The sequence below is a fragment of the Maniola jurtina genome, chromosome 22, assembly GCF_905333055.1.
Source record: "Maniola jurtina chromosome 22, ilManJurt1.1, whole genome shotgun sequence".
Classification (NCBI taxonomy): Eukaryota; Metazoa; Arthropoda; class Insecta; order Lepidoptera; family Nymphalidae; genus Maniola; species Maniola jurtina.
Window position 1 is genome coordinate 9330004 of NC_060050.1, and position 26055 is coordinate 9356058.

The 26055-nt window shown below is 38.1% G+C and overlaps 2 protein-coding genes across 3 annotated transcripts; one reads left to right on the forward strand and one right to left on the reverse strand.

Moving 5' to 3' along the window:
- The first annotated feature begins 371 nt into the window (after positions 1-371).
- On the forward strand, positions 372-13948 carry LOC123877105. The gene is made up of 17 exons (XM_045923610.1): positions 372-386; positions 882-1031; positions 1241-1325; positions 2347-2539; positions 2983-3180; positions 3730-3949; positions 4386-4605; positions 4759-4969; positions 5349-5619; positions 8269-8418; positions 8725-8809; positions 9242-9434; positions 10229-10426; positions 10938-11157; positions 11613-11832; positions 12658-12877; positions 13539-13948. The coding sequence occupies exons 2-17, from the start codon at positions 885-887 to the stop codon at positions 13807-13809; spliced, it is 3102 nt and encodes a 1033-aa protein (XP_045779566.1). The 5' UTR covers positions 372-386; positions 882-884; the 3' UTR covers positions 13810-13948.
- LOC123876965 (UDP-glucosyltransferase 2-like) lies at positions 5757-26055 on the reverse strand. 2 transcript variants are annotated; one of them, XM_045923424.1, is made up of 9 exons: positions 25875-26055; positions 23062-23152; positions 21921-22113; positions 20789-20980; positions 18647-18866; positions 17290-17509; positions 15951-16170; positions 14402-14679; positions 5757-5779 (listed from the first exon to the last, which is right to left on the reverse strand). In XM_045923424.1, exons 1-8 carry the CDS (start codon positions 26025-26027, stop codon positions 14409-14411), a joined length of 1560 nt encoding a protein of 519 aa, XP_045779380.1. In that variant the 5' UTR covers positions 26028-26055; the 3' UTR covers positions 5757-5779; positions 14402-14408. The 2 variants fall into 2 exon arrangements, with proteins under 2 accessions (XP_045779380.1, XP_045779379.1); XM_045923423.1 differs by lacking the exon at positions 5757-5779 and having other exon boundaries at positions 14384-14679.

Here is a 26055-nt window from a genome sequence, read left to right on the forward strand (position 1 = left end):
ATTCAAAGTTGCTCAGCGAGCTATGGAGAGGGCTATGTCAGGAGTTTCCCTGAGGGATAAAATCCAAAATGAGGAGATCCGCAGGAGAACCAAGGTCACTGACATAGCTCAAATTATTAGCAAGCTGAAGTGGCAGTGGGCAGGCCATGCCTCTCGTAGAGGCCGGTAGATGGCCGTCGGAGCCGGAAAGTCCTTGAGTGAAGACCACGTTTAAGCAATCATTATTTGGGACGCCCTCCAGCACGATGGACCGACGATATAAGGCGGCTGGCGGGAAGTGGCTGGATGAGTAAGGCTGAGGACCGGGTGAAGAATTTAAATCATTCAGTTCATTATCGTCCAGTAACCAGTTTTATTATAAATAATAGATAGACAATTTATTAATAGTAAGTATGCCTATACGTACACAATGATATTTATTGTTAATTTATCTGCTCGAGCGGTACAAAACGTTCGTTCAACAAAACAATAATTGTATTATTTTAGTTTTTAAATCAATCTGTAACCTTTATACTTAACTTATGTTACTTACTAGTGTTAAAAAGTGTAAAAAGTGTTTCTATTTGACGACTAAGTTTCTAAATAGGAGTTAGTAAAATCAACATTAATTTTATATTTATTTGTACCAGAAAGTTGTAACAATAAAGAGAAAAAGGAAGAAAAAGTGGACAGGGAGGCCCTTATCTCTATAAGAGATCTCTACCAGTGACCCTTGGCAGTGCGAGAGGTTGTAAAGGGAGTAGAATAGGTTCAGCAAAGATATGAAGTATTCATGAAAAAAGCTTAATATAATATATCATGTTACATTATATAATATACAAGTAAATAATAATATAATATAAAAGTAATAATTACTAACATACATTTTTATTATATTTCAGAAAATGTGGAAACTAGTGCTATCCATACTATCAGTCCTAGTATGTTTCTCAGAAGCCTATAAGATTCTACTAGTAGCTCCAACTCCTAGTAAAAGCCACGATATCCTGAATCAAGGATTGATCCGACATTTGACTAAAGCTGGTCATGAGGTGAGATGAAAGGCCTACCTAAAAGGTAGTACCTAAACACACGTTGGCCAAACGTGTTGGAGCGTTGGCCCAACGTGTACAAGACTATAGTTGAATTTGTAATTAAACAACACGTTTTGACATTAGCTAATGTCAATTCGTAAAATAATGATGCCATATTTAAAACATCTCTACCATAGATTAAGACTGAATTCCTATACTTGTTACAGGTTACTTATATCGCTATCATTCCACAAGAAAGCCCCCTACCAGGAGTCACTGTAGTCGATATCAGTGATGCATATTATCTTACAGGTATTTAATTAATAGCTATTATACTCTATATTATACTTTCAAAACTATGAGGCCGGCATAAGCTTCATGGCGTGTGTAAATAATGGACTAAGAGCCAGCGCACGCCAGAAATTTTATAAAAGCTGCAAGTTTCTCTGCGTATTGTCCCCAACCCAGGGAAGAACGATGAGCGACTATAAAGTTTGGATCCAAACTTCATAGTCGCTGATCGTCTTCCCTATGTTGCGGATGATGACAAATAAATTTACTTTTAGCTTTTCTAAAATAACGAAGGTCTGGCACGCGCTGGTTTTCTCTGTACAATGTTATGTCTCGGGCCGGGAACCACAATTCCACAATTGATGTTCCACAAGTGTGAATCGACCTTTATTCCGTCGGAGGACGCGTCGACTCATTCATTTACACTATAAACTACTAATTACCCAGTATTTACTCTAATTCACGAACGTTTTCCATAAAATAACAAAAACCCGCTGTCATTATTTAGTGAAACACTCATAGTTAATTCAATACTGGTTTATTGAGTGCCCACATTTAAATATATTTTTATGCTACCTACATACACCACAAGTAACAAATTTCAATGCAGTAACAGTAATTTTTATTGCATTGAACCGTATATTGCAAGTATCGGTCTGTACATGGCATAAAACCTGTGAATTTGAAGTAACGACTGAGGATAGCAAATTACTCGCAATTAGTGTAAGAGTAATAGGAAACTGCATTTCCTCATGAAATTCCTCGAACACGTATGAAACGATTTGCTTCCTCTTTCCTGATTCGAACCGCTAGGATATGGAACGCCCTTCCGGCATCAGTTTTCCCTTCCACCTATAATATGGGTACCTTCAAGTCAAGAGTGAATAGGCAACTTCTAGGCAAGCGCGCTCCATCTTAGGCTGCATCATCACTTGTCTGCAGGTCTGATTGCAGCCAAGCGCTAATCTATATAATTAAAAAAACAATTAAGTAAACATTAAATACGATTGTTTAACTATTGACGTTTTTGTTCAATTTCCAGATAGTTTTGTTAATGTACAAGATATTATGGACAAGAAATTTGATATACACGAGGTAACTGGTTTCCTGCCATACATTTTGCGATCGAGTAAAGTTGCGATAGAACATCCGAGTGTTCATAAGTTAATGGCAGACAAAACTCAAGAATTCGACCTTGTTATTGCAGAGTTTTTATTTAATGCCGTGTATGCTGGGTAAGCAAGAATTTTTCAACTCGATTTCCGATAGACGTCTGTTGCTGGATATACGAGTCTGTTGCAGGGACCTTAACACGCCACGATCTTGCGCCGCCGCCTGAATCCAGCGGCTCCCTACGACTCGTTTGACCTGTCCACTTAGTGAGAAGCTTTCCAACGCTGCGCTTTCTGGCGCGAGGTCACCATACTAGCACCTCGGGACCCCAATCGGTTTTTCGAACTATGTGCCCTGCCCATTGCCACTTCAGCTTTACAACCCATTGAGTTATGTCGGTTACTCTGAAAATTAAAATTTTCAGACACAGAAGGATATTGGATGAAAACATATCTGGAAGCTCACTGAACGCTACTCATAACCAAGTTGATAACTATTATAAACATCAATAAAAGTAATGTACTTAAACTTTAAAAAAAAAACCTTTTTTTTCACCCTTTTACAGGTTTTCAGGGCTGTACAACTGCCCCCTGGTCTGGTTTTCACCTACCGTTCCCAACTGGATGGTGTTGGAACTGATAGACGAAGCTACCAACCCTGCGTACAGCGTTGGAGTTTCATCTACCAGCGTTCCACCGCTGACCTTCATAGAACGAGTTGCTGAACTAGGCTCCATTGTCTTTAGGAAGCTAATACAAATACTGTACGTACCTAGTAATTTATCTCAACTGCATCGGCGCGCCGGCGCACAACAGACTACGGGTCTCGTTTGAGAGTGAGAACTAAGGAAGGGTTTTTGCCATAGTCTAGCACGCTGGCCAAATGCGGATTGACAAACTTCAAAACCCCGGATGGAGGACTCTCAGGCATGCAGGTTTTCTCACGATGTTTTCCTTCACCGTCGAAGTGAATGATTTTTAAAAAAATTAGCAGTGCATGCCCGGAATCAAACCCCCACCTTGGATTAAGATGCGGATGTCCTAACCACTAGGCTATCAATGCACCAGACAGACACTGTAAAGGGTGCCTAAGTGCCCGGCAAACAACTTAGACCTGAAGCAGTAAAGTGGGAGAAAGTTGGCGAATCCGGGAAGCAAAAGTCGACGTATCAACCAATCGCGCCCATCCGCGCTGACTGATCAACCAATCGCGTGCTCCCGCCATTCATCAGCCAATCGCTTCTATGCTCAAGTTGTTTGCCGGGCACTGTTCCTGCAATGTTCTTTTAAAAAGTCACCATGATTTATTTCAGGTGGAGCTTAAGATTTGACAACGATATGTACGAGAAAAATTTCGTTCCGTTTATACGACAGAGAAGAAGCACTGTGCCAACTTTCGAGAGTCTTGCGTATAATGGATCTCTTATGTTGAGCAACTACCATTATTCCATGGGTGCTACTGTACGGGCACCCCAGAATCTGATATCAATCGGTGGTTTCCATATTGACCTGGATGTCACACCCTTACCAAAGGTAAATATTAAGCAGTCCGTCCGTCCGTCGTGTCTGTCAAGAAAACCTATAGGGTCTTCCCGTTGACCTAGAATCATGAAAGGCAGGTAGGTAGGTCTTATAGCACAAGTAAAGGAAAATCGGAAAACCGTGAATTTGTGGTTACATCACAAAGCAAATTAAAATGTATTCATGAACGAATAATTTATAGTTTCAATTTTCAAAGTAAGATTTTTATTTATTTTTATGCATAATAGTTTTTGATTTATCGTGCAAAATTACAAAAAAAAAACCCGAGTACGGAACCCTCGGTGCGCGAGTCCGACTCGCACTTGGCCGTTTTTTTTTTGAACGATTTCGCTGGGATTTTGCAAATATGTGTCAAAGGCATACGTCATTATGGTAGTACTATCATTAGCTGAATGCATTTTACCAAATCAGAGATTTTTTGATTTAGGATTTGCAAAAACTTATGGACGACGCAAAAGACGGCGCGATTTACTTCAGTCTGGGTTCGAATATGAAAAGCAAGCATTTGGCAAGCGAAATAAAACGAGACCTTTTGAAGATGTTCGGTAAACTCAAGCAAACAGTTCTATGGAAATTCGAAGGGGATTTACCAAACAGACCGAACAACGTCCACCTTGTTCAGTGGGCACCGCAACAAAGTATTTTAGGTAACCTACACCTCGCTTTTTTCAACCCCTTGTTTATGCATGCTCGGAGCACACATACAAATTCCTTGTTTATGCATTCCGTTTGGCATTTTATCGTTTCCTACCAAGAAGAAGAGGTCTGTATTAAAGGTGATAATAATAATCTGTTTACAGCACATAAGAACTGCATAATCTTCATCACACACGGAGGTCTTCTATCGACTACAGAAGCATTACATTTTGGGGTACCCATTATAGGGATACCGGGCTTTTATGACCAGTTCATAAATATTCAAAGAACTGTTAATATGGGTTTCGCTAAGAAAGTTGATCTTACCTATTCGATTCTGGAGTTGGCCATTCAAGATATTCTTGAAGATCCTAAGTAAGTAGTTCAAAATAAATAAACAGCTTGATCAAAAAAAAATAAAGTTAGTGAAGAGTTGCGGTGAAGGAAAACATTGTGAGAATCTGCATGCCTGAGTTGCCACCACACAAAAACATGAAAAGGAACATAACACAAACGGAAGAAACAGAAAAAAATCATTGTGTGCACAGACGGCCTTATTGCTTAGAGCAATCTCCACCAGGCAACCTTTGCTGAAAGGAGACACGGAGAAATCTCAGGCATGCAGATTTTCTCACGATGTTTTCTTTCACCGTTAAATCAAGTGATATTTAATTGCTTAAAACGCACATACAGCCTAACTCCGAAAGGTGCTTGTACAAGATTGAATTGTGTCCTATTGTGTTTGTTGTTTCAGGTACACCACTAAAGCCCATGAACTTTCAGAGATTTACCATGACAGACCAGTGCCTCCAGGAAAGGAGTTAGTCCACTGGGTAGAACATGTCATAAAGACGCGAGGGGCACTTCATCTGCGCTCTCCTGCATTTCTAACGCCCTGGTACCAGAAGTTGTACCTAGATCTTATCTTAGTTGTGTTGATCTTAGTTTTAGTGTTGAAATATGCATTCCAGTTCATGTGTAGTACAAAATCTAAATTAGTAACGAAAGGAAAAGAGAAAAAGAATTAATACTTACAGTATGCATTTTTTGCATAAAAGCCTCATGGCAACTTTTGAATTATCCAAACTGGATTTGAACAATAAAACAGTGTGAAGTGATCATGTTGGTATATTATTATACTTATTCACGAACTAAAAAGTAAAGTATAGCTAAAATACAATTTAATTAATTGAAATCTTTGTTTTAATGGCTTCAGATTTACAAAAGAGTTTGAATATTTTAGAATAGAGCCTGGCCTGCCTATCTTCCCGTGTTTTTTTTTTTTTTTGAAAATAGCGGCCACGCATGAAACTTGCAAACCAAATAGCTGGCATCAACACAAACCTGGTAATATTATGAGACAAATCTTCCAAAGTGCCTTTCTGATGTATAAGCTACCAAAGTTGTACTGGTGGCTAGACTGTTATACTAATTTTTTGCTTTTTTGAGTCACTGCCTGTCTGATTGACTGCCTTTAAGATGAGGTTTTATGCATGGCCGCTATTTGGAAAAAAAAATATGGTGGACTAAATAGTCCAAAATCTTCAAAATCATTTGAAGGTCAAAAAGCTGCCTTGTAGCTGTTTGAACAACTGGTAGTGCAAGCGATCTAAGGTTGATCACGTAACTATAGTTCGCGACAGGTCGAGATGGCAATTGGGGTATGAGGCGGGGGGGGACCCCGGGTACCATACATTTTGTCTTCACAGCATCCCATCCGCAAGCTTGCTCGGGCGCGCCGGCCGCTTGCTATACTTACCAAGTCCCTAAAACTTCCACTCCCATACTGCGAGTGTTAACACAGTGTAGTGACATGCCAGAGTTGATTTCCTATAAGACCTTTGGCCAAGATAATTATACAAAAACACAATGATTATATTATTATTCTTATGAGCATTTACGAATAAGGTAAAGTCCTAATATATGGACTTTTACTCGAGGATGCCCGCGACTTCATCCGCGTGGATTTAGGTTTTTAAAGATTCCGTGGCAATTATTTGATTCTCCAGGTTAAAATGCCTATGTCAATTACAGGGACGTAAGCTACCTTGGTACCAAACATACAAATCGGTTAAGTGGATGGGTTTTTAGGAATCCCGTGGAAACTCTTTGATTTTCCGGGATAAAAAGTTGCCTATGTCCGTCTCCGGGATATAAGCTAACCCTGTACCAAACTTCAGAATCGGTTAAACTGTTGGGCCGTGAAAAGGTAGCAGACAGACCGACAGACAGACACACTTTTGCATTTATGATATTAGTATAGATTGTTACTACACGATTAGTTACTTCAAGAATGCAGTCTGCGACCGTTAATGTACAGTTGGCATAAAGATTTATATTTTATTTTATTTATTATTAATAACTTAATGATATTTTGTATATAAATAATAATTAATTAATGGTGTAATCATTGAGTGTAATACACAGTCACGGCTGAAGCCTCTGACCAAACAAGATTTAATCGGTGTTTAAATGTTTTTAACCCCCGACCCAAAAAGAGGGGTGTTATAAGTTAGACGTGTGTATCTGTGTGTCTGTCTGTGGCATCGTAGCTCCTAAACTAATGAACCGATTTTAATTGAGTTGTTTTTTGTTTGAAAGGTGGCTTGATCGAGAGTGTTCTTAGCTATAATCCAAGAAAATCGGTTTAGCCGTTTGAAAGTTATTAGCTCTTTTCTAGTTACTGTAACCTTCACTTGTTGGGGGTGTTATAAATTTTTAATTTACACTTGTGAATTTCCCAGACTAGCAGGTTTCAGCTAGGCAGCGTTGCATGCTAACGGTACTAAGTACTTTAGGACGTGCATTGAGAGGAAGCGTGGGACGAGGTTACTGCATAGTTGAAGAAGTCGTGTAATAGGTACATGCAGTATGTCTATAGGATCAATACAAAACTAAATTCTTAATAATGTTTTCGTTTTAATCAGTCATCAGACCTTATAGACCTTGTAGATCTTAATATATGTAAAAAAGTGTTTTTATTCAATGTCAGCGCTCGACGGCAATCTTATCTAATGGTAAGTGTCAATAGTTCTATCCTATCCTTTATACTGTCTGGAACAAGTGGCTCCATGGAAGACCCATGGAGCCACTAGTTCCCTATGTTTCTGCCAAAGACAGCAAATACTGAGTGGAGTCTATTTTGGTACTAAACCCCACGTATCTTGTTTTGAATTAAGTATTCATCTATACTGTTTGTGGTTCCAAATAAACAATTGTTAGGGTTCCGTACCCGATTGGTGCTTGAGACTCTATTTCTAAGCGTCCGCTGTCCGTCCGTCCGTTCGTCTGTGTGCATGTCTGTCTGTCAGTTAGCCAGTATCTCATAAACTGTAATAGGTAAAGAGTTGAAATTTTCAGTGTGTATTTCTTTGATAAGATTTTTTTGATTACCTTGGTTGGAAATCAACCGTGTAGACGTAGGTTGATGCAATTTTTGGTTGGTCAACTACCTAGGTAGGTAACCTTCAACCACTGGTCGGTTACATCCCTCTCTAGCAAGGGCAAATAGATGTCATTGAGTTGCTCGCTACGATCGTTTGTATTATAGTTTATTTTTAAAATGGCTGTGACACACACACAAACGTTCATAAGAACTGGACGAAACTATAAGGGTCCTTGTTTTACAACGGAACCCGAAAACAATTTAAAAAATCATGTTTTTTTTTTTTCAGAAAATGTGGAAGACAGTGCTATTCATACTAACAATTCTAGTATGTTTCTCAAAAGCCTACAAGATTCTACTTGTGTCTCCGACTCCTAGTAAGAGCCACGATATCCTTAATCATGGATTGATCAGACATTTGACTGAGGCTGGTCATAAGGTGAGATGGAAGCCTATTAAAAGTTTTTTTTATAAGAATACTAGCCATGCTAATCATGGCTAATACTCCCCTTTCCCCTCCAATTAAGCGTAAAGCTTGAGCCAGGAGTGGGTACGACAATAGTGCAACGGGTGGGGTTTGAACCGCCGACCTTTCGTAATTCAGTCCGCTCCTCAACCGTTGAGCTATCGAGGCTCTCAGTTGGCCAAATGATTTAGAATTTGGGAGAATATCTTGGTCCAACGTGTATAGGACCTGTTTGTGTTAGGTAAATACTATAAATTAACATACCAATACTTGTTACAGATTACTTATATCGCCATCTGTCCACAAGAAAAACGCCTACCAGGAGTTACTGTAGTCGATATTAGTGATGCATTTACTCCTTCAGGTATTTATTAACCCCCGATACCAAAAGAGGTACTTCGGTATGTTATAAGTTTGACCACTTTGCCTGCCTGTCTGTCTGTTTGTCTATCTACGTGTCTATCAGTGGCATTGTAGCTCTCAATCGATAGATCGATTTCTTCGGTTTTCTATGTTAAATAATGAAAAACTATTGGATTTATGGCAAACTTTCATATTTCATTTTCATGTGGATGTTTCAACACTTGAAAAGAGCAACCGCCGAGTTTCTTACTGGTTCTTCTCGGTAGGAACGGCATTCCGAACCAGTGGTAGATTATTTTGACGATTCAAAAGCATTTTTGATGCATTTAGTTGATTGGATTGCAATACTTTGCTGAGGTCACTACTAGGCCAGTGTGTTATCAGTTCTTTAGTTCCAATTAATAATCTAGTGATATTTTCGTATACTTTTCAGACGATTTACTAAACGTACAACATATAATGAACAAGAGATTTGATATAAACGAGGTAACCGGTTTTCTGCCATTGATTTTGGAAATTAATCAAAAGGCTATAGAACATCCGAATGTACAGAAGTTAATAGCTGATAAAAGTCAAGAATTCGACCTTGTTATTTCAGAGTTTTTATTTAGTAACATCAATGCTGGGTAAGCAAGATATTTTCATAAGCATCTAATTTGGTTAACTGAGCTTGACCTATCGGTTCTTCGGTGCCCTGCCCAATTGCCACTTCTACGTTGTGACTCGTTAAGCTATATCGGGTAGTCTGGTTTTTAGGGTTCTGTACTCGAAGTTTGCCAACGGAACCCTATTACTAAGCCTCCGCTGTCCGTCCGTCAGTCCGTCTGTCTGTCTGTCAGCGGGCTGTATCTCGTGAATCGTAATAGGTGGAGAATTGAATTTTCACAGAATGTGTATTTCTATTGCCTGCCGGCTATAACAACAAATAATAAACATTTCAAAATGGCCGCCAAAATATTCATAATAGTGTTATATCTTGTGCGATAACACTACGGGCCGTACTCCGACTCCGACTCACACACGAGGGGTCCGTACCCTTGGCCGGTTCTTTACGGATCTTCTCATTCTCTAAATCTCCATCGATCTAGCAACTGTAGATCTTCTTAGTTAGCAACCATTTAGAACCAATTAGATCAAAAAAAGCAGGGAAGGTACTAACTCCCATGACACAGTTCTTACTTCTTTGGGAGTTAGTGGTCAAAAATTGATATGAACATTATTTTTGCAAATAAAGATCATTTATTTAATTCTCTGAGCGGCATATCATTATTGCCAACACGCACTTTCAAAGATTTTAGTTTTCATGCACTGAAAAACTATGGACGAGAAAAAATCTCGAAGCTGACCATCCGATAATTATTATAAAAAACATAAAGATGAAGAAAATAAAAAAGTTATGTATTTTTTCACATCTTTACAGGTTTTCAGGGCTGTACAATTGCCCATTGATCTGGTTTTCACCAAGCATCCCCAACTGGATGGTGTTGGAACTGATAGACGAGGCCACCAACCCTGCTTACAGTGTTGGAGTGGCATCTACCAGTATTCCACCCCTGACCTTCATAGAACGAGTTGCTGAACTAGGCTCTCTTGTCTTTAGGAAGCTAGTACAAATACTGTACGTACTTGAAGATTTTAACCTTACAGAGACGAACGGCTGACTTTACAACGGCGTGTTATGATTTCAGCGACTTATATCAACCCGTATAAAGTTCTGGTTGTTATCGAAAAACAAGTGTTACGAGAAAGTCCATGATACACAAGGAATAAAAAGTTTAATTAACCATATCATAACTTAAAATTTAAAAACCCCCGACACAAAAACCTCTAAGAGAAAACTACAGAAGAGCTGATAACTTTCAAACGGCTGAACCGATTTTCTTGGATTAGAGCTAAGAACACTCTCGATCAAGGCACCTTTCAAACAAAAACAAAGTAAATTAAAATCGGTTCATTAGTTTAGGAGCTACGATGCCACGACAGATACACAGATACGCAGATAAACACGTCAAACTTATAACACCCCTCTTTTTGGGTCGGGGGTTAAAAAATTTTTTTAAAAAGCAAGATTTTCTGTAAATGAGCAACTGCAATTTTTTTTTTGAAAAGAAACCATTAATTTTTTACAGGTGGAGCTCAAGATTGGATAACGATATATACGAGAAAAATTTTGTTCCATTCATACGACAGAGAAGAAGCACCGTGCCCACTTTCGAAAGTCTTGCTTATAATGGATCTCTTGTGTTGAGCAACTACCACCATTCCATGGGCATTACTCTACGGGCACCACCGAATTTTATATCAATCGGAGGGTTTCATATAGACCAGAATGTCAAACCCTTACCAAAGGTAAATAAAGTGCAATAATGATAAATGTTTTGGTCCCTGTTATTATCTATTTTGTCCCTGTGTCATAAGTGCCACTAATCACACATCTGTTCCTTTAAGCTTTTGTGCTTTTATTTTCAACGAGCAGGACAATAAAGAAATCTAGTTACACATTAAGATTTGCCAATCACAGTAGATCAGAGACGGTCGAAGTGATGCAGGGTAGTTAAGAACCTGCGTCCTGCATATAGATTAAGAAAACAGCCGCTGCAAAATCAAATCACAGATAAGTTCCACCATGTCTGAAGAGTTGAGCCATATTCTTCAAAATGTCTTCAGACTATTCCACTTCTGTTTCGCATGTCATAGAACTGACAAGTCCAACACTGCTGCAATGGTTTCATCTGGCTAAAGCTGATGCTGGTATTGCTAAAGCTAAAAAGATTACCTACCTAACAAAACGCTTCTTATTTTAGGATTTGCAAAAAATTATGGACGAAGCAAAACAAGGCGTGATCTACTTCAGTCTGGGTTCGAATATGAAAAGCAAGCATTTCCCAAGTGAAATAAAACGAGACCTGTTGAAGATGTTCGGTAAACTCAAGCAAACAGTCCTATGGAAATTCGAAGAGGATTTACCAAACAGACCGAACAACGTCCACATTGTGCAATGGGCGCCGCAACAAAGTATTTTAGGTTAGTGTACTTTTGTTTTCCCCTGTTATACATTATAACTAGATGATGCCCGCAGCTTCACCCGTGTGGATTGGTCAGATCCCCTGCAGCATCAGGATTGAGGAGTTGGAATCCTAATTTTTTATCGAACAATGTCGCAATGTTCCTGTATCGATTAAAATAAATTACGCAAATCGGTTCAGAAATCTCGGAGATACCAATATATAGGTAAAAAACACAACTCCTTCATTTTTAAAGTCGGTTAGAAAAGTAGCCTAGGTTACTCCTTGGTTAATCCTCTACTTGTCTGTGAAAGTCCCGTCAAAATAGGTTCAGCCATTCCGAAGATTAGCCCGTTCAAACAGACAGACACTTCAATTTTATTTTGTAGTATAGATGGCTATACGTTACTCTTGTCAATGCTTGTATCAACCTCTATAAAATATGGCTAATACAAAATAATCATTAGAATATGAAATGATAATAAATACAAATTCCATTTGGTATTTTCCTACAAATTCGTCCGTGTGGATTTAGGTTTTCGAAAATGCCGTATTAATTATTCAAAATCCTTTCTCATATTAGTAAGTATAGATTGTATAAAGAGAACCTAATCTAACAGATTTTCTTATTAAATCCTTTCTTAGCGACGGGCTAGAGCTACTTCATAGAAAATTCCTACACACCTACAATACAACATCTAAAATTGCTAGGCCCATTGGTTTAAGCTGCTGGGCGTTGATAGTCAGTCAGTTTAGCGTAATTCTAATGTATTATGTAGCTAGAAGAAGAAAACTAGCTTATTATTCATTTTCAGTTACAAAGATTATGTTTATCTGTTTACAGCACATAAGAACTGCACAATCTTCATAACGCATGGCGGTCTTTTATCGACTACAGAAGCAATACATTTTGGCGTACCCACTATAGGGATACCGGGTTATTATGACCAATTTATGAATGTTAAACGATCTGCTAACATGGGCTTCGCTAAGAAAGTTGATCTTACATATTCGATTGTTAAAGACCTGGAGTTGGCCATTCAAGATGTACTCGAAAATCCAAAGTAAGTACATAGTTGGACTTTGTCTGTTTTGGTGTTAGTTGGCGGCTGTGCTCTGTCTTTTTGGAGTGTTTTTTTTTTGTTAAAACTGACTGGAAAGCGCTCTAAGGGAGTGCCGTGCGTATGTCGACGAGCGCCGGCACAGACGGGGTCCATACTTGTATAGTTTCCTTAACTTGTTACAAATAACTACAAACTTGACATTGGCTAATCTTTGTAAAGCCAGACGAGAGAAAAAAAAAATTAAGTAGTTCTATAATCAATTAAAACTTAAAGCAAGTACATTAAATTCCATTGCCCACATCTGTTCAAAGGCTCTTCAAAAATACTCATGAAAACAAAGCAAATGGGTCCAAATTCGCTATGTTATCTGCCCTATGCTGGCCTGCCATGTTCATAACAAAGTGTCAATATTCACTTCCCAACTTTACCATCAGAGACGCACAATGGACTCAATGGACAACCATAACCATTTATAGACATTGAAAATACACGTGTCTGCAAAATTTTAACTCAATCGGACGAAGCAGCCGAGGAACCAGTCACCAATCTCAACGAAATGACAATATAGGCGGTGAAACCTACCATTCCCATCTCATTTCGATCACAAATATCTATGCTTTCTTTGTGGTCCTGTAGGTTTAATACAATCTTATTGTTCCAGCTACACTTCTAAAGCCCAGGAACTATCAAAGATCTACCATGACAGAACAGTTCCTCCAGGAAAGGAGTTAGTCCACTGGGTAGAACATGTCATAAGGACCCGAGGGGCACTTCATCTGCGCTCTCCTGCATTTCTGACGCCCTGGTACCAGAAGCTATATCTAGACCTTGGCTTTCTTCTGTTGTCCTTAGCTTTAGTGCTAAAATATGCATTCCGGCTGACGTGTACAAAAACTAAAGGAGTAACGAAAGGGAAACAGAAAAAGAATTGATGCTTAAGTTTTGCTTCAAGTCATAATACTCGTATAGTCATATTGCAACTTGGATTTGAAAAACTTAAATACATAGTAGGAAGAAATCGTGATACTAATATGTATAAGCGCTGTGTGGGTGGTAATTTTGTAATTAAAACAAGTGTAAATTAAAAATTTATAACACCCCCGACGATCCAAAGTATCTGAGTTTTCCAAAACATCATTTTCAAATAAATAATTATGTATTTAGGCAACGTCCACCTTGACAGCTTGACATTTGTCAATTGACATAATATTATGAACCTAACGGTTATCTAACCTTCTTTTCTACAAGAAAACTAGAAAAGAGCTGATAACTCTTAAACGGCTGAACCAATTTTTTTAGATTATAGCTAAGAACACTCTCGATCAAGCCATCTTTCAAACAAAAAAAACTAAATTAAAATCGGTTCATTCGTTTAGGCGCTACGATGCCACAGACAGATACACAGATACACAGATACACAGATACACAGACACACAGATACACAGATACACACGTCAAACTTATAACACCCCTCTTTTTGGGTCGGGGGTTAATAAAAAGCAATCGTGTAATTAAAATGCAATTTAATTAATTAAGATCTTTTCTTTTTAGGACTTTCGCCTTTTCTTACTAACCTAAACAGACATTCACAAAGTTTGAAACATAAAATAACTCCTAATAGTAAAACGAGTGCTAAATCTAAGTGAATGGTTTTGTACCAGCTGACTTGTAATGCCGGCGATCTAAGGTGGAAGGCGCCTTTAGTTTTGATCACGTACTCGACCCAATAGGACAGCTGCTGTCCCGGAGTTACAATGTTGTTTTTAAAGATGGGAGAAAGTTCTTCCACGCGTTGCCGGTAACTGGAAAATAAAGTGATCTCTTTACATAAGAAGCTACAAAGAATATACTTCTAATACTACATCCATACTAATATTATAATTGCGAAAGTGTGTCTGTCTGTCTATCTGTCTGCTACCTTTTCACGGCCCAACAGTTAAACTGATTCGGACTTTTGGTACAGGGTTAGCTTATATCCCAGGGACGGACATAGGCTACTTTTTATCCCGGAAAATCAAAGAGTTCCCACGGGATTCCCAAAAACCCATCCGCTTAACCGATTTGTATGAAAGGTACCGAGCTAGCTTGCGTCTCTGTAATTGATATAGGCAACTTTTTATTCCGGAAAATCAAACAATTCCCACGCGATCTTTAAAAACCTAAATCCATGCGGGCGAAGCTGCGGGCATCAGCTAGTATTACAAAGTATTACAATAAACCTTAAAGCTAGCCTCATTTAATTACTATACAAATCATGCCCGCATGGAATGGCGCCAAGAATACTGGCTGCTTTTCAGCGCTGGACAGCTAGACTGATCCGTTGCACCAAACATGAGCCAGCCTTTCTGTCATCAGATGAGACTATTAATCGCGGTGAAATGTCTCGTAAGAATTTTTAGCACAAAGACTGTATAGCCTCAAGACTATTGCATATTATGTAAGTAGGTACTATTATTTTTATGATAATGTTCTCATCACTGAATTCAAATCATCAAATCAAAAATAAAATCAAAGGGGTATATGGGTTTAATAAAACTGGCATAGTACCCCTTCCGAGTTGCTCGCTTCCATCTTAGACTGCATGATTATTCATCACTTACCACCCGGTTAAATTGCAGTCAAGGGCTAACTTGTATCTGAATGGAAAAAAACCGGCCAAGTGCGAGTCAGACTCGCGCACTGAGGGTTCCGTGCTCGGGTATTTTATCCAACATTTTGTACGATAAATCAAAAACTATTAAGTATACATAAAAATAAAAAATAAAACTGTTTTAGAATGTACAGATAAAGCCCTTTCATATTTGATACCCCACTTGATATAGTTATCTAACTCTGAAAATTGAAACACATTTTAATTTTTTTTATATTATATAACCACAAATCCGCGGTTTTCAGATTTATTCCTGTACTTGTGCTCTAAAAGACCTACCTACCTGCCAAATTTCATTTCATTTCATTCTAGGTCAACGGGAAGTACCCTATAGGTTTATTGACGGACAGACAGACAACAAAGTGATCCTATAAAGGTTCTGTTTTTCCTTTTGAGGCACGGAACCCTAAAAACTGACCTCACCTTGGATTTTCCACCATTTCCTTTATGGCAACTCTTAGACTCTCAGCAACGTTTTCATCAAAGTCTATCCGCATTCCAAAGCCCCTAGCCTCTGCTCTTTCGCTATTAAGGAATTGGTCAGCGTAGAACGGCATTCCTATGATGGGTACACCAGCACTCAGGGTTTCCATTATAGACAGGAGACCTCCATGTGTGATGAAGAGTATGCAATTAGGGTGACCTGAAAAAACCGAGTACATTGAAGACCTTCCTGTGAAAGCATAGTCCAGAGTCCTATATAAGTAAGAGGTCCAGGTTCTATTTATCGGTTCTTCTACTAGTTCATAACAAAATTACAGAATATTAGACTGACTTTGATTTAAGTTGGTATATTCTTCTCAAAAGTGGTGATAGCTCAATTCAAATTCAAATTATTTTTATTCAATTAAACTTTTACGAGTGCTTTTGAATCGTCAATATAATCTACCACTGGTTCGGAATGCTGTTCCTACCGAGAAGAACCAGCAAGAAACTCGGCGGTTGCTCTTCAAATGTTCAATTTACAATAATATGCCATACTGTATACAAGCAATTGCAGCGCCGTGTATTGCTGGAGCGAGTCAAATCCAAGCTTTTTTGTCATTTACATAATCTTGGATTGTTTAATAGGCTTTTTTCAGGTTTCAATTCAATGGTTAAGACACTCGCGGGGTTGGGGGTTCGATTCCAGGCACGCACCTTGAACTTTTCGAAATTTTGTGCGTTTCAAGAAATTAAATATCACTTGTTTTAACGGTGAAGGAAAACATGGTGATGAAACTTGCGAAACATGGCGATGAAACGTGTGAAGTCTGCCAATCCACACTTGGCCAGCGTGGTGGACAATGGCCTAAATCTTGCTCATTCTGAGAGTATCCTACCAGAAGTGAGCTAGAGATGGGCTAGTTATGATGATGATGTCCTTATTTTCAATATAAATATACTTAAAGGTATAATAATGTTCATGGAGGGGCGTGTGGCCTAGTTGTGACAACGCATATATCAATCGATTTTGATTATTAAACAACGTTGACCCAAGTCGGTAACTGGATGGGTGACCGATATCAGAGGTCTGAATTTGGCCTTTTCGTTTCCTCCGTGGCTCGGAGAGAACACGTAAAGCCGTGATCCCGGTTATTATCGCTAACATCTGATAATAACTGTAAATTAACCTAGTCGAAATCTCGTTCTCTTGAGTTCTATAAGGATTTTGGGGACCCACCACATTATTATCCCAAGGGGACTTCTACCATTATAGGATTAATGGAAAGGGGTCACGACCCTCAGTAATGAGAAATACGACTATGGAGAGAAATCGTACCCAAAATGCTTTGCTGTGGAGCCCAGGTAGTAACATGCACGTTCTTTGGCACATCCGGTATTACTTGTTCCAACTTCCAAATCACAGTTTGCTTTAGTTCTCCAAACATATTCAGTAGGTTCCTCTTGATGTGGTCTGGTATCCGACTGCTTTTTAACATGGTACCCATGCTGAAGTAGATAACACCATTCTTTGATTCGTCCATGAGCTTTTGTAAATCCTAAAAGTAAAAAACCGGCCAAGGGTGAATCAGACTCGCGCACCGAGGGTTACGCGGTACTACAGTCGTGTTTTTACCACATTTTGCACGATAAATCAAAAACTGTTATGCATACTTAAAAATAAATGGTTTTAAAATGTTTATACCCCACTTTGACCACATTGTAATATAACTTTTTTGTGATGTAACCACAAAGTCACGTTTTTCGGATTTTTCCCCTTATGTGTGCTATACCTACCTGCCAAATTTCATAATTCTGGGTCAACGGAAAGTACCCTATATTCTTGACAGGCATGATAGACAGACAACGAAGCGATCCTATAAGGGTTTCTTTTTCCTTTTGAGGTTCGGAACCCTAAAAATGCAAAATTTCTTCACAAAAAAATTGAATCTCGAAGTCCTTCTTGAGCAGGCTATGAAAGTTTCAAGGACACCTTAGTAGGTTTTGCTACCTCATGAAAACAACTGAATAAAAACTTCACGCTCTTCGATAGAGAAAATTTGATTAAACCAACCCTACTCATTGCTGAAAAATATCTTTACCAGGTTTAGCGAACTCTAGCAAAATAAGCTTGCTATCCCTGTTGTTATCACAAAAACAAAAACCTACTCAGTATTGAAACACGCAGCGTTGGCCTCCACCCCTTATAATATATCCTCCATATATCTTACAAATCTAACAATTCTGCCATCAAAAGGCGGTAAGGACCCTCTTACAATAGGACCTACTTTGAAAAAAAAACCATTTCATAAATCAAAAACTATTATGCATAAAAATAAATAAAATTCTGTTTTAGAATGTACAGGCACGGTAAAGCCCTTTCATATAATATCCCACTTGGTATAGTTATCTTACTTTGAAAATTGGAACACATTTTAATTTTTTTTACACGATATAACCACAAACTCGTGCTTTTCAGATTTATTCCTGTATTTGTACTAAAAGACCTACCTACCTGCCAAATTTCATGATTCTAGGTCAATGGGAAGTAGGTACCCTATAGGTTTTCTTGACAGACTCGAAGGACGGACAGACAGACAGACAACAAAGTGATCCTATAAGGGTTCCGTTTTTCCTTTTGAGGTACGGAACCCTATTAATGATTTTGGGTTTGATAATGAGTTACCAGTTCCTACCTTTGGTAGAGGTTCATCCACTTCTTTCATATGGTATCCTCCGATATGTTTATAGTTCTCTGGTAAAGCGATCCTGTCGCCTGTAACTGCGTGGGAGTTACCAAGCATCAGGGATGCGTTGTATCTGACGTCGTCAAAGTGCGGTAGTCGGTTTCCCCTTTTGACCGTGGCCGCTCCGAATACGTTCTTCATCTTTTCGTCGAATTCGTTACGTGTAGACCTTGAACATTATATCTTACTGAATCTAGATGATGTTGTAGAATGTAAGTCAGGGCGGATAAATGAATAAATGATTAAGTAAATGATATCACCTACTGGTTATAATATGTATTGTAATCAACATACAAACAGACAGACAGACAGGTAGACAAACATTTTAAAACCGTGCGATTCAATTATGGTAAAGTTCAAATAACCATAATTTGAGCTCAAAATGAGGTAGTTATTTCGAAATTACAGACAAACATTTCAATTTAATTTATTAGTATAGATATTATACACAAAATATTTTATAAAAACAATTATAATTAGTAAATATCAGCGAAATATGTGCGAACGAAAACAAAATAAACGACACTGCGTCCTTTTGTTTTTAATAAGTCAATTTTTTTTTTAATATTTTACTTAAGTATTTATTATTTACTTATATAATTGTTTTTATATAAGTAAGTTTTATTTCACAACAATTTCATTAACAATGAAATGTCACTTTTTATGTCCTCATTAACTTCCTGGTTACACAAACAATGGATAATAAATAATTAATTATGCTGAATGTATTATTGATGATGGGTGTTAGAAAAAATGTAATATTATATTATTGAAACGCATATAGGTGTTAGGTAGCTAGCTATTACCATCTCATCTTCAAATGTGTGAACATACTCGTAGTTGTCTTTATCTATATTTATTTTAGAATGTAAATTTTATTTCATATTTCATATTTGACCTCTAGTACAATTAGACATAGATATTAGTTTCTAGAATATGTCTGCAACATTTCATGGACTTTGGTTGCTTAATCTATATCTATACATATAATAAAATTGTAGAAAAGTGGTGTCTGTACAATGGAAATATATAAAAAAAAAGTAGCAGGGGTTGTTATTATATCGATGCCGAACCCGAAATTGTAATTAATTTTTTTTTTGTCTGTTTGTCTGTTTGTCTGTTTGTCTGTGTGTTTGTGCACGCTAATCTCAGAAACGGCTTATTCGATTTAGATACGGTTTTCACTAATATATTGTAGTAAGCTTCACTTAGGATTTAGTGTTTATTTCATGTCAATCGGTTCATAAATAAAAAAGTTATGTCAATTTAAAGAATCACGGCGCCTCGCGCCTGAGCGTCCGTGGCTATATAAAGCGCGAAAAGTCACTATTCCACGCGAACGAAGTCGCGGGCACAGCTAGTATTCAAATAAATTGGAACTACGATTGTATGAAACGAGTGACGGAGGGAGCCCTCTTAATGACAGGAAATTGTCGTAGCAAAACATAATTTATGTTGATTGCAGCAATTTGCATACCTGCTATCGTTTTTGCAACTCACCATCTTGTTTTATAATATTTAACAGGGCTCTCTCCGTCACTGACTCCATACAATCGTAGTTCCAATTTCATTTGAATATTAAGCAACCAAAGTCCATGAAATTTTGCAGACATATTCTAGAAACTAATATCTGTGTGGAGGCCTAATAGCACAGTTTTTGGTAATAGGGTCCCGTTGGCACCGCAGCTTTTGGGTATACAAAGTGTAACCAGAACGCTAGCAAAAACTTAGGTTTATTATTAACCACAATTTAATAGCAATAACCATTTGACTTATCTTGTAGTTTTAGTGAATCAGTATTATTCAAACCCGCAATGTATAGCGTGCAAAACTCGGGTCAATACCCCACCTACGTGACGGCATTAACTCCGAGTGGCCTATTTACGTAACCGTTCATTGACCTCTAGCGTCAGTCAGATGATTTATTTGCTATATATTGTGAACTTTTAAAAAATACTGTTTTTTTTAATTCGCATTTTTTTGTGGTACCTTATCAGTCTATCCTTATAACCTAATCATCAGTATTATCACCTGTTTTCGTTTTTGCTAGCCTTCTTGTTACATCTTGTAGAAAGCGTTCTTTAAACTCACCATCTGTAATACGTCAGTTTAGTGATGAAGCGCCAGTGCTCCAATCTATCCCAGAATGTGGTGGTGTAGTGAAAGGATAAGTGATCGACACTATACGCTGGGTTGACGTGGGTGTCTATCAGGGACAGCACTGCTGTGTGTGGGATCATCGAGGATGCCCAGATGTATGGGCAGTTGAAGACTGTCGAGAACCTGGAAAATAAATTTTAGATTTAGGTATATTAGAGTGAAGCTACACGATGCGTGGCGTTGGCAGTGCGGCGCTTTCTGAGCGCATTTTTATCTGTCTGTCTCTCTGTCCGTCTGTTTGAATGGACTAATCATCGGAATCTCGAGATCTTAAAAGATCTAGATTGTTCGTGCCTTTTCATACGTATAGGACCGAAGTTCGCACGAAAACGCATACTTACCTGTCTTTTTTTTTAATTCAGATACATATTAGCCCTTGACTGCAATCTCACCTGGTGGTAAGTGATGATGCAGTCTAAGATGGTGGGGGGTAACCAGTAAGGGGTATGGCAGTTTTCATTAAACCCGTACTCCTTTAGTTTCTACACGGCATCGTACCGAAACGCTAAATCGCTTGGCGATACGGCTTTGCCGGTAGGATGCTAACTAGCCACAGCCGAAGCCAGCCAGACCAGACCAGAATTTTAGAAATTATAAAATCTCAAACCCCTGCCGGGAATCGAACCCGGCATCTCCCACTAATGGCCACAGGGCTTACTACTGCGTAGTAAGCCCTGCTCGCTGCTTCAAAGCGAGCGTCTTAGGTAGGTACATATTATATTATAATATGACATGACATATTATATAATATGTACTTATACTTAATATGTGCGAAAGTCAAGGCGGCGCGGTACGCTCTCGACATCTGAGCGTGCTGGTCGCACCGCTGCTGAACCGACTAATCATAAAGGTGCCCACGCACTTGAACTGAACTGCAGCTGAACTGCGCGTCGTGTCAGCGCCCCGCACGATATTCTCTCCAGCCGCGACGCGCGTACGTCACTGCCGCGCGGCGCGGCTGGAAAGAATATCGTGCTGGGCGCTGACGCGACGCACAGTTCAGCTGCAGTTCAGTTCGAGTGCGTGGGCACCTTAAAGCGGCCTTAGCCTAACTATCGCTTACCCAGCAGACAATTCCGAGTAAAGCCACTCCACAACAGCAACATCGTACCGTTCCTTAGGATCATTTATAAACCTTTGTAAGACAGGCAGTTGGTACGTTTGGTACATCATATTTTCCATCGCTTTATGGAACGGCATATATTCCTGTATATTATCTAACTTGGTCATTAACTGCTTTATGTCGAACATTTCATCTGGAAATAAAAAATGTGTGACATCACAACCCATTTTTAGGGTTCCGTAACTCAAAAGGAAGAAAGAAACTTCCCGTTGACCTAGAATCATGAAATTAACTTTTATATAGAAGACTAGCTGATGCCCGTAACTTCGTTCGCGTGGATGTAGGTCTTAAAAATCCCGTGGGAACTCTTTAGTTTTCCAGGATAAAAAGTAGCTAATCCAGGGTATAATCTATCTCCATTCTAAATTTCAGCCCAATCCGTACAGTACTTTTTGCGTGAAGAAGTAACAAACATACACACACACACACACATACAAATTTTTGCTTTTATAATATTAGTGTGAGAGTGTGAAGTGTGATAGAGAATAACTTCTGTATAGAGAATAGAGTATATTAATTACATAATATAGCTTATACATTGCTAAATCAAAATCAGAACCTTTTAATTTTAGCCTTGGTAGGTACCTTTTACCTTGACAATTCTGATAAAAAAACCGAAACACATAAATCTTAATAGTAATAATCTAATGTAATTTGATGGTAGGTAATAAATCAAAAATTAAGGAAACCTTATTACAAAAACCGGCCAAGTGCGAGTCGGACTCGCACACGAAAGGTTCCGTAATATCGTACAAGAAATACCTAATAGGTACTTTTTAACTACAAAACAGTTTTCGGATTTTTCCCTTTACTTGTAGTATATCTAGGCAACGTCCATCTTGACGATGGACGTTGCCTAGATATACATAATTATTTATTTGAAAATGATGTTTTGGAAAACTCAGATACTTTGGATCGTAGGCGCCGAATAGTCAAAGAAAATCGGTTCAGCCGTTTGAAAGTTATCAGTTCTTTTCTAGTTACTGTAACCTAACCTTCACTGGTCGGGGGTGTTGAAAATTTTTAATTTACACTTGTTATTTTTAGTTTTGTCTTTAAAATGCTTTAAACACATACTTACCTACAGCGAGATATTTCAAATTTTCAGATACATCAACCTGGCGTAGTCTTGGAGGTGGTTCTTTCATAGGAACCGGTGTTATGTAAGTCACCTGTAAAAAAAATTAGTGCATGACGTAATCCTCACGAGTCGTAAAAAGGTAACAGACCTTAGCATTTATAGTATTGGAAGTATGGGTTATCTCCGTCCGAGACCTTTTATTGACTTTAGTAATATCTTATCAGTCAGGTAAAGATAACCCCTTTACTATCATAGCTAGCTAATCCACCCAGCTTGGCTTGAGTAAAAGATTTATTTCATGTAGGCCAATAATCACACTTAATATTATAAAGGCGAAAGTTTGTATGTGTGTGTGTGTGTATGTTTGTTACTCCTTCACGCAAAAACTACTGGACGGATTTGGCTGAAATTTGGAATGGAGATAGATAATATCCTGGATTAGCACATAGGCTACTTTTTATCCCGGAAAATCAAAGAGTTCCCACGGGATTTCAAAAAACCTAAATCCACACGGGCGAAGTCGCGGGCATCGGCTAGTTAATTATAATTATTACCCATCTTCTTTTTCTCGGCAGTGGTGCAACTAGGTGATTCGCCAACTCAGTAGCTAACACTGAATGGTAGCACCGAGATTAGTTTGTTCTACATTACTGCTTCAATGGGTGATATTAAAATATTGTTTTGTAGAAAACCTTCAATGGATTAAAAAATGAGCTCAGTGGCCATCATTCATTGTTAGACACTGAGTAAGCGAATCATCCCGCTGGTCTATACCTGTAGTATGTCTATATAGGTATTAACCTAAGCTAAATAAAATATAAATAAAACTATTATGAGGTAAAATAATCATTACAATTTTTTATCCAAGTATGATAGTGCGTTAATCGGCGTATGTGTGTGTGTGTTTGTTTGTTTATCAGTTCATCGACTCGCTAGTATTTCATCATGATCAACCCTCCGCCGGCACACTAAGTATAGACCACGGGGCATCTACTCAGAATGAGAAGGGTTTCGGCAAGAGTCTACCACGCTGGCCAGGTGTGGATTGGCAAACTTCACATACCTCTGAGAACATTATGGAGAACTCTCAAGTATGCAGGTTTCCTCACGATGTTTTCCTTCGCCGTTAAAGCAAGTGATACATATTTAATTACTTAAAAATCACATCATTCCGAAAAGTAAGAGGTGCGTGCCCGGGATCGAACCCCCGACGTCCTGTGGGAGGCGGACGTTCTAACCACTACGCTATCATAGCTTTTTTATCAGAATTTGCTAATAATTACTAAGTAGATATTGGAAAATGAGGTGTTGCTGGCTTCGTCTTAGTATCAAACAATCTAGATTACATAACATAATACTTATCTACTTATTTAACTTTTTTTCATAAATACTTTCTATCTTTGTTGTACCTATTCTACTCCCTTTACAACCTCTCGCACTGCCAAGGGTCATTGGTAGAGATCTCTTATGGAGATTAGTGCTTCCCTGTCCACCTTTTCTTCCTTTTTCTCTTTATTGCTACAACTTTCTGGTACAATTACTATATATATTCTAGATAATCATATCTTCCCTACTGAATTTTAATCTATAACAAATCTACTCGGACAAAGTTGCTGGGCAACGCTATAGGTATATACCATTTAAGTATTTCAATGAGAAGAGACGTATAAGTATAGACAAAAAAAAGGTACATAATATATTCTTGCTGTACCAAGGCTTTATTTAAAGATAAATGAGTTGTTTTTAGGATTTCTATTTACCTACTTATTTTTTTAGGTGCGGCCTCCAAATACCTACTGTTTAAACATAATATTATTAGCATTGTCCTAGGTACCTACTGGTAATTTTTAATCGACTTCCAAAAAAGGAGGAGGTTCTCAATTCGTCGGAATCTTTTTTTTTTTATTTAATTCATGAAATCACTGTTTATATGCCTGTAGTCTTTCAGTATAATTTTATTATTTAACTAGTTATACCACAAAGAAAGCTGTGATAGCTTAGTGGTTAGGAAGTCCGCCTCCTAATCAGGGTTTGGGGGTTCGATCCCAGGCAGGCACCTCTAGTTTTCGGAGTAATGTCATTTTAAGTAATTAAATATCACCATTCGAAAATATCGTGAGGAAACTTGCATACCTGAGAGTTCACCATAATGGTTTCAAAACTCAATAAAACGACAATTATGCTGCAATCAAGCATGTCAAGTGAAATATATGAAATGTTTATATTTTTGCGATTAGTTCGATCGATTGTTATATACTTAGATAAATAAATATTTGATAATAAAATATATTAATTACCTCATGTCCAGCTGCCAGCAAACGCCTAACATACCCCTCTCCGACTATGGATACGACTTACGAGAACTATATACCCATAACAATAGTTGACCACAACACTCAATACAAGTGTAAATTAAAAATTTATAACACCCCCGACAAGTTAAGGTTACCGTGACAAGAAAAAAGCTGATAACTTTCAAACGGCTAAACCGATTTTCTTGAATTATAGCTAAGAACACTCTCGATCAAGCCACCTTTCAAACAAAAAAACTAAATTAAAATAGGTTCATTAGTTTAGAATCTACGATGCCACAGACAGATACACAGATACACATATACACACGTCAAACTTATAACACCCCTCTTTTTGGGTCGGGGGTTAAAAACTACATAAAAAAGCATTGTCTTACTGTTACTAAGTGACATCGTAATATGAAAAGTGTAAATATAAGTGATAATAATTTTATCTTGTAGGGATTAATTTTATCAATAATAATTAATACCGATAAATCCCTAATAATAAGTAATAATTACCTCATGTCCAGCTGCCAGTAAATGCCTGACATACCCCTCTCCGAGTATGGAGTGACTTTTCCCTGGCACTGGAAATACCACGAGAATTCTATACCCATAACAATAGTTCGCCACAACACTCAATAAAATAGCGATTTTGCTGCTAACAAACATGTCTGTTACTGAGCTGTTATCGCCTTAA

Excerpts from the sequence above, each read along its gene's own strand:
- LOC123876965 (XM_045923424.1), bottom strand. The coding sequence starts at position 26,027 with ATGTTTGTTAGCAGCAAAATCGCTATTTTATTGAGTGTTGTGGCGAAC. Across the intron at positions 22,114-23,061 it reads TTTGAAATATCTCGCTGTAG|ATGAAATGTTCGACATAAAG; the intron begins GTAAGTATGTGT and ends TTTTATTTCCAG. Across the intron at positions 16,171-17,289 it reads TCCACAGCAAAGCATTTTGG|GTCACCCTAATTGCATACTC; the intron begins GTACGATTTCTC and ends CGGTTTTTTCAG.
- LOC123877105 (XM_045923610.1), top strand. The coding sequence starts at position 885 with ATGTGGAAACTAGTGCTATCCATACTATCAGTCCTAGTATGTTTCTCA. Across the intron at positions 2,540-2,982 it reads TTTAATGCCGTGTATGCTGG|GTTTTCAGGGCTGTACAACT; the intron begins GTAAGCAAGAAT and ends ACCCTTTTACAG. Across the intron at positions 11,833-12,657 it reads GCCGCAACAAAGTATTTTAG|CACATAAGAACTGCACAATC; the intron begins GTTAGTGTACTT and ends ATCTGTTTACAG.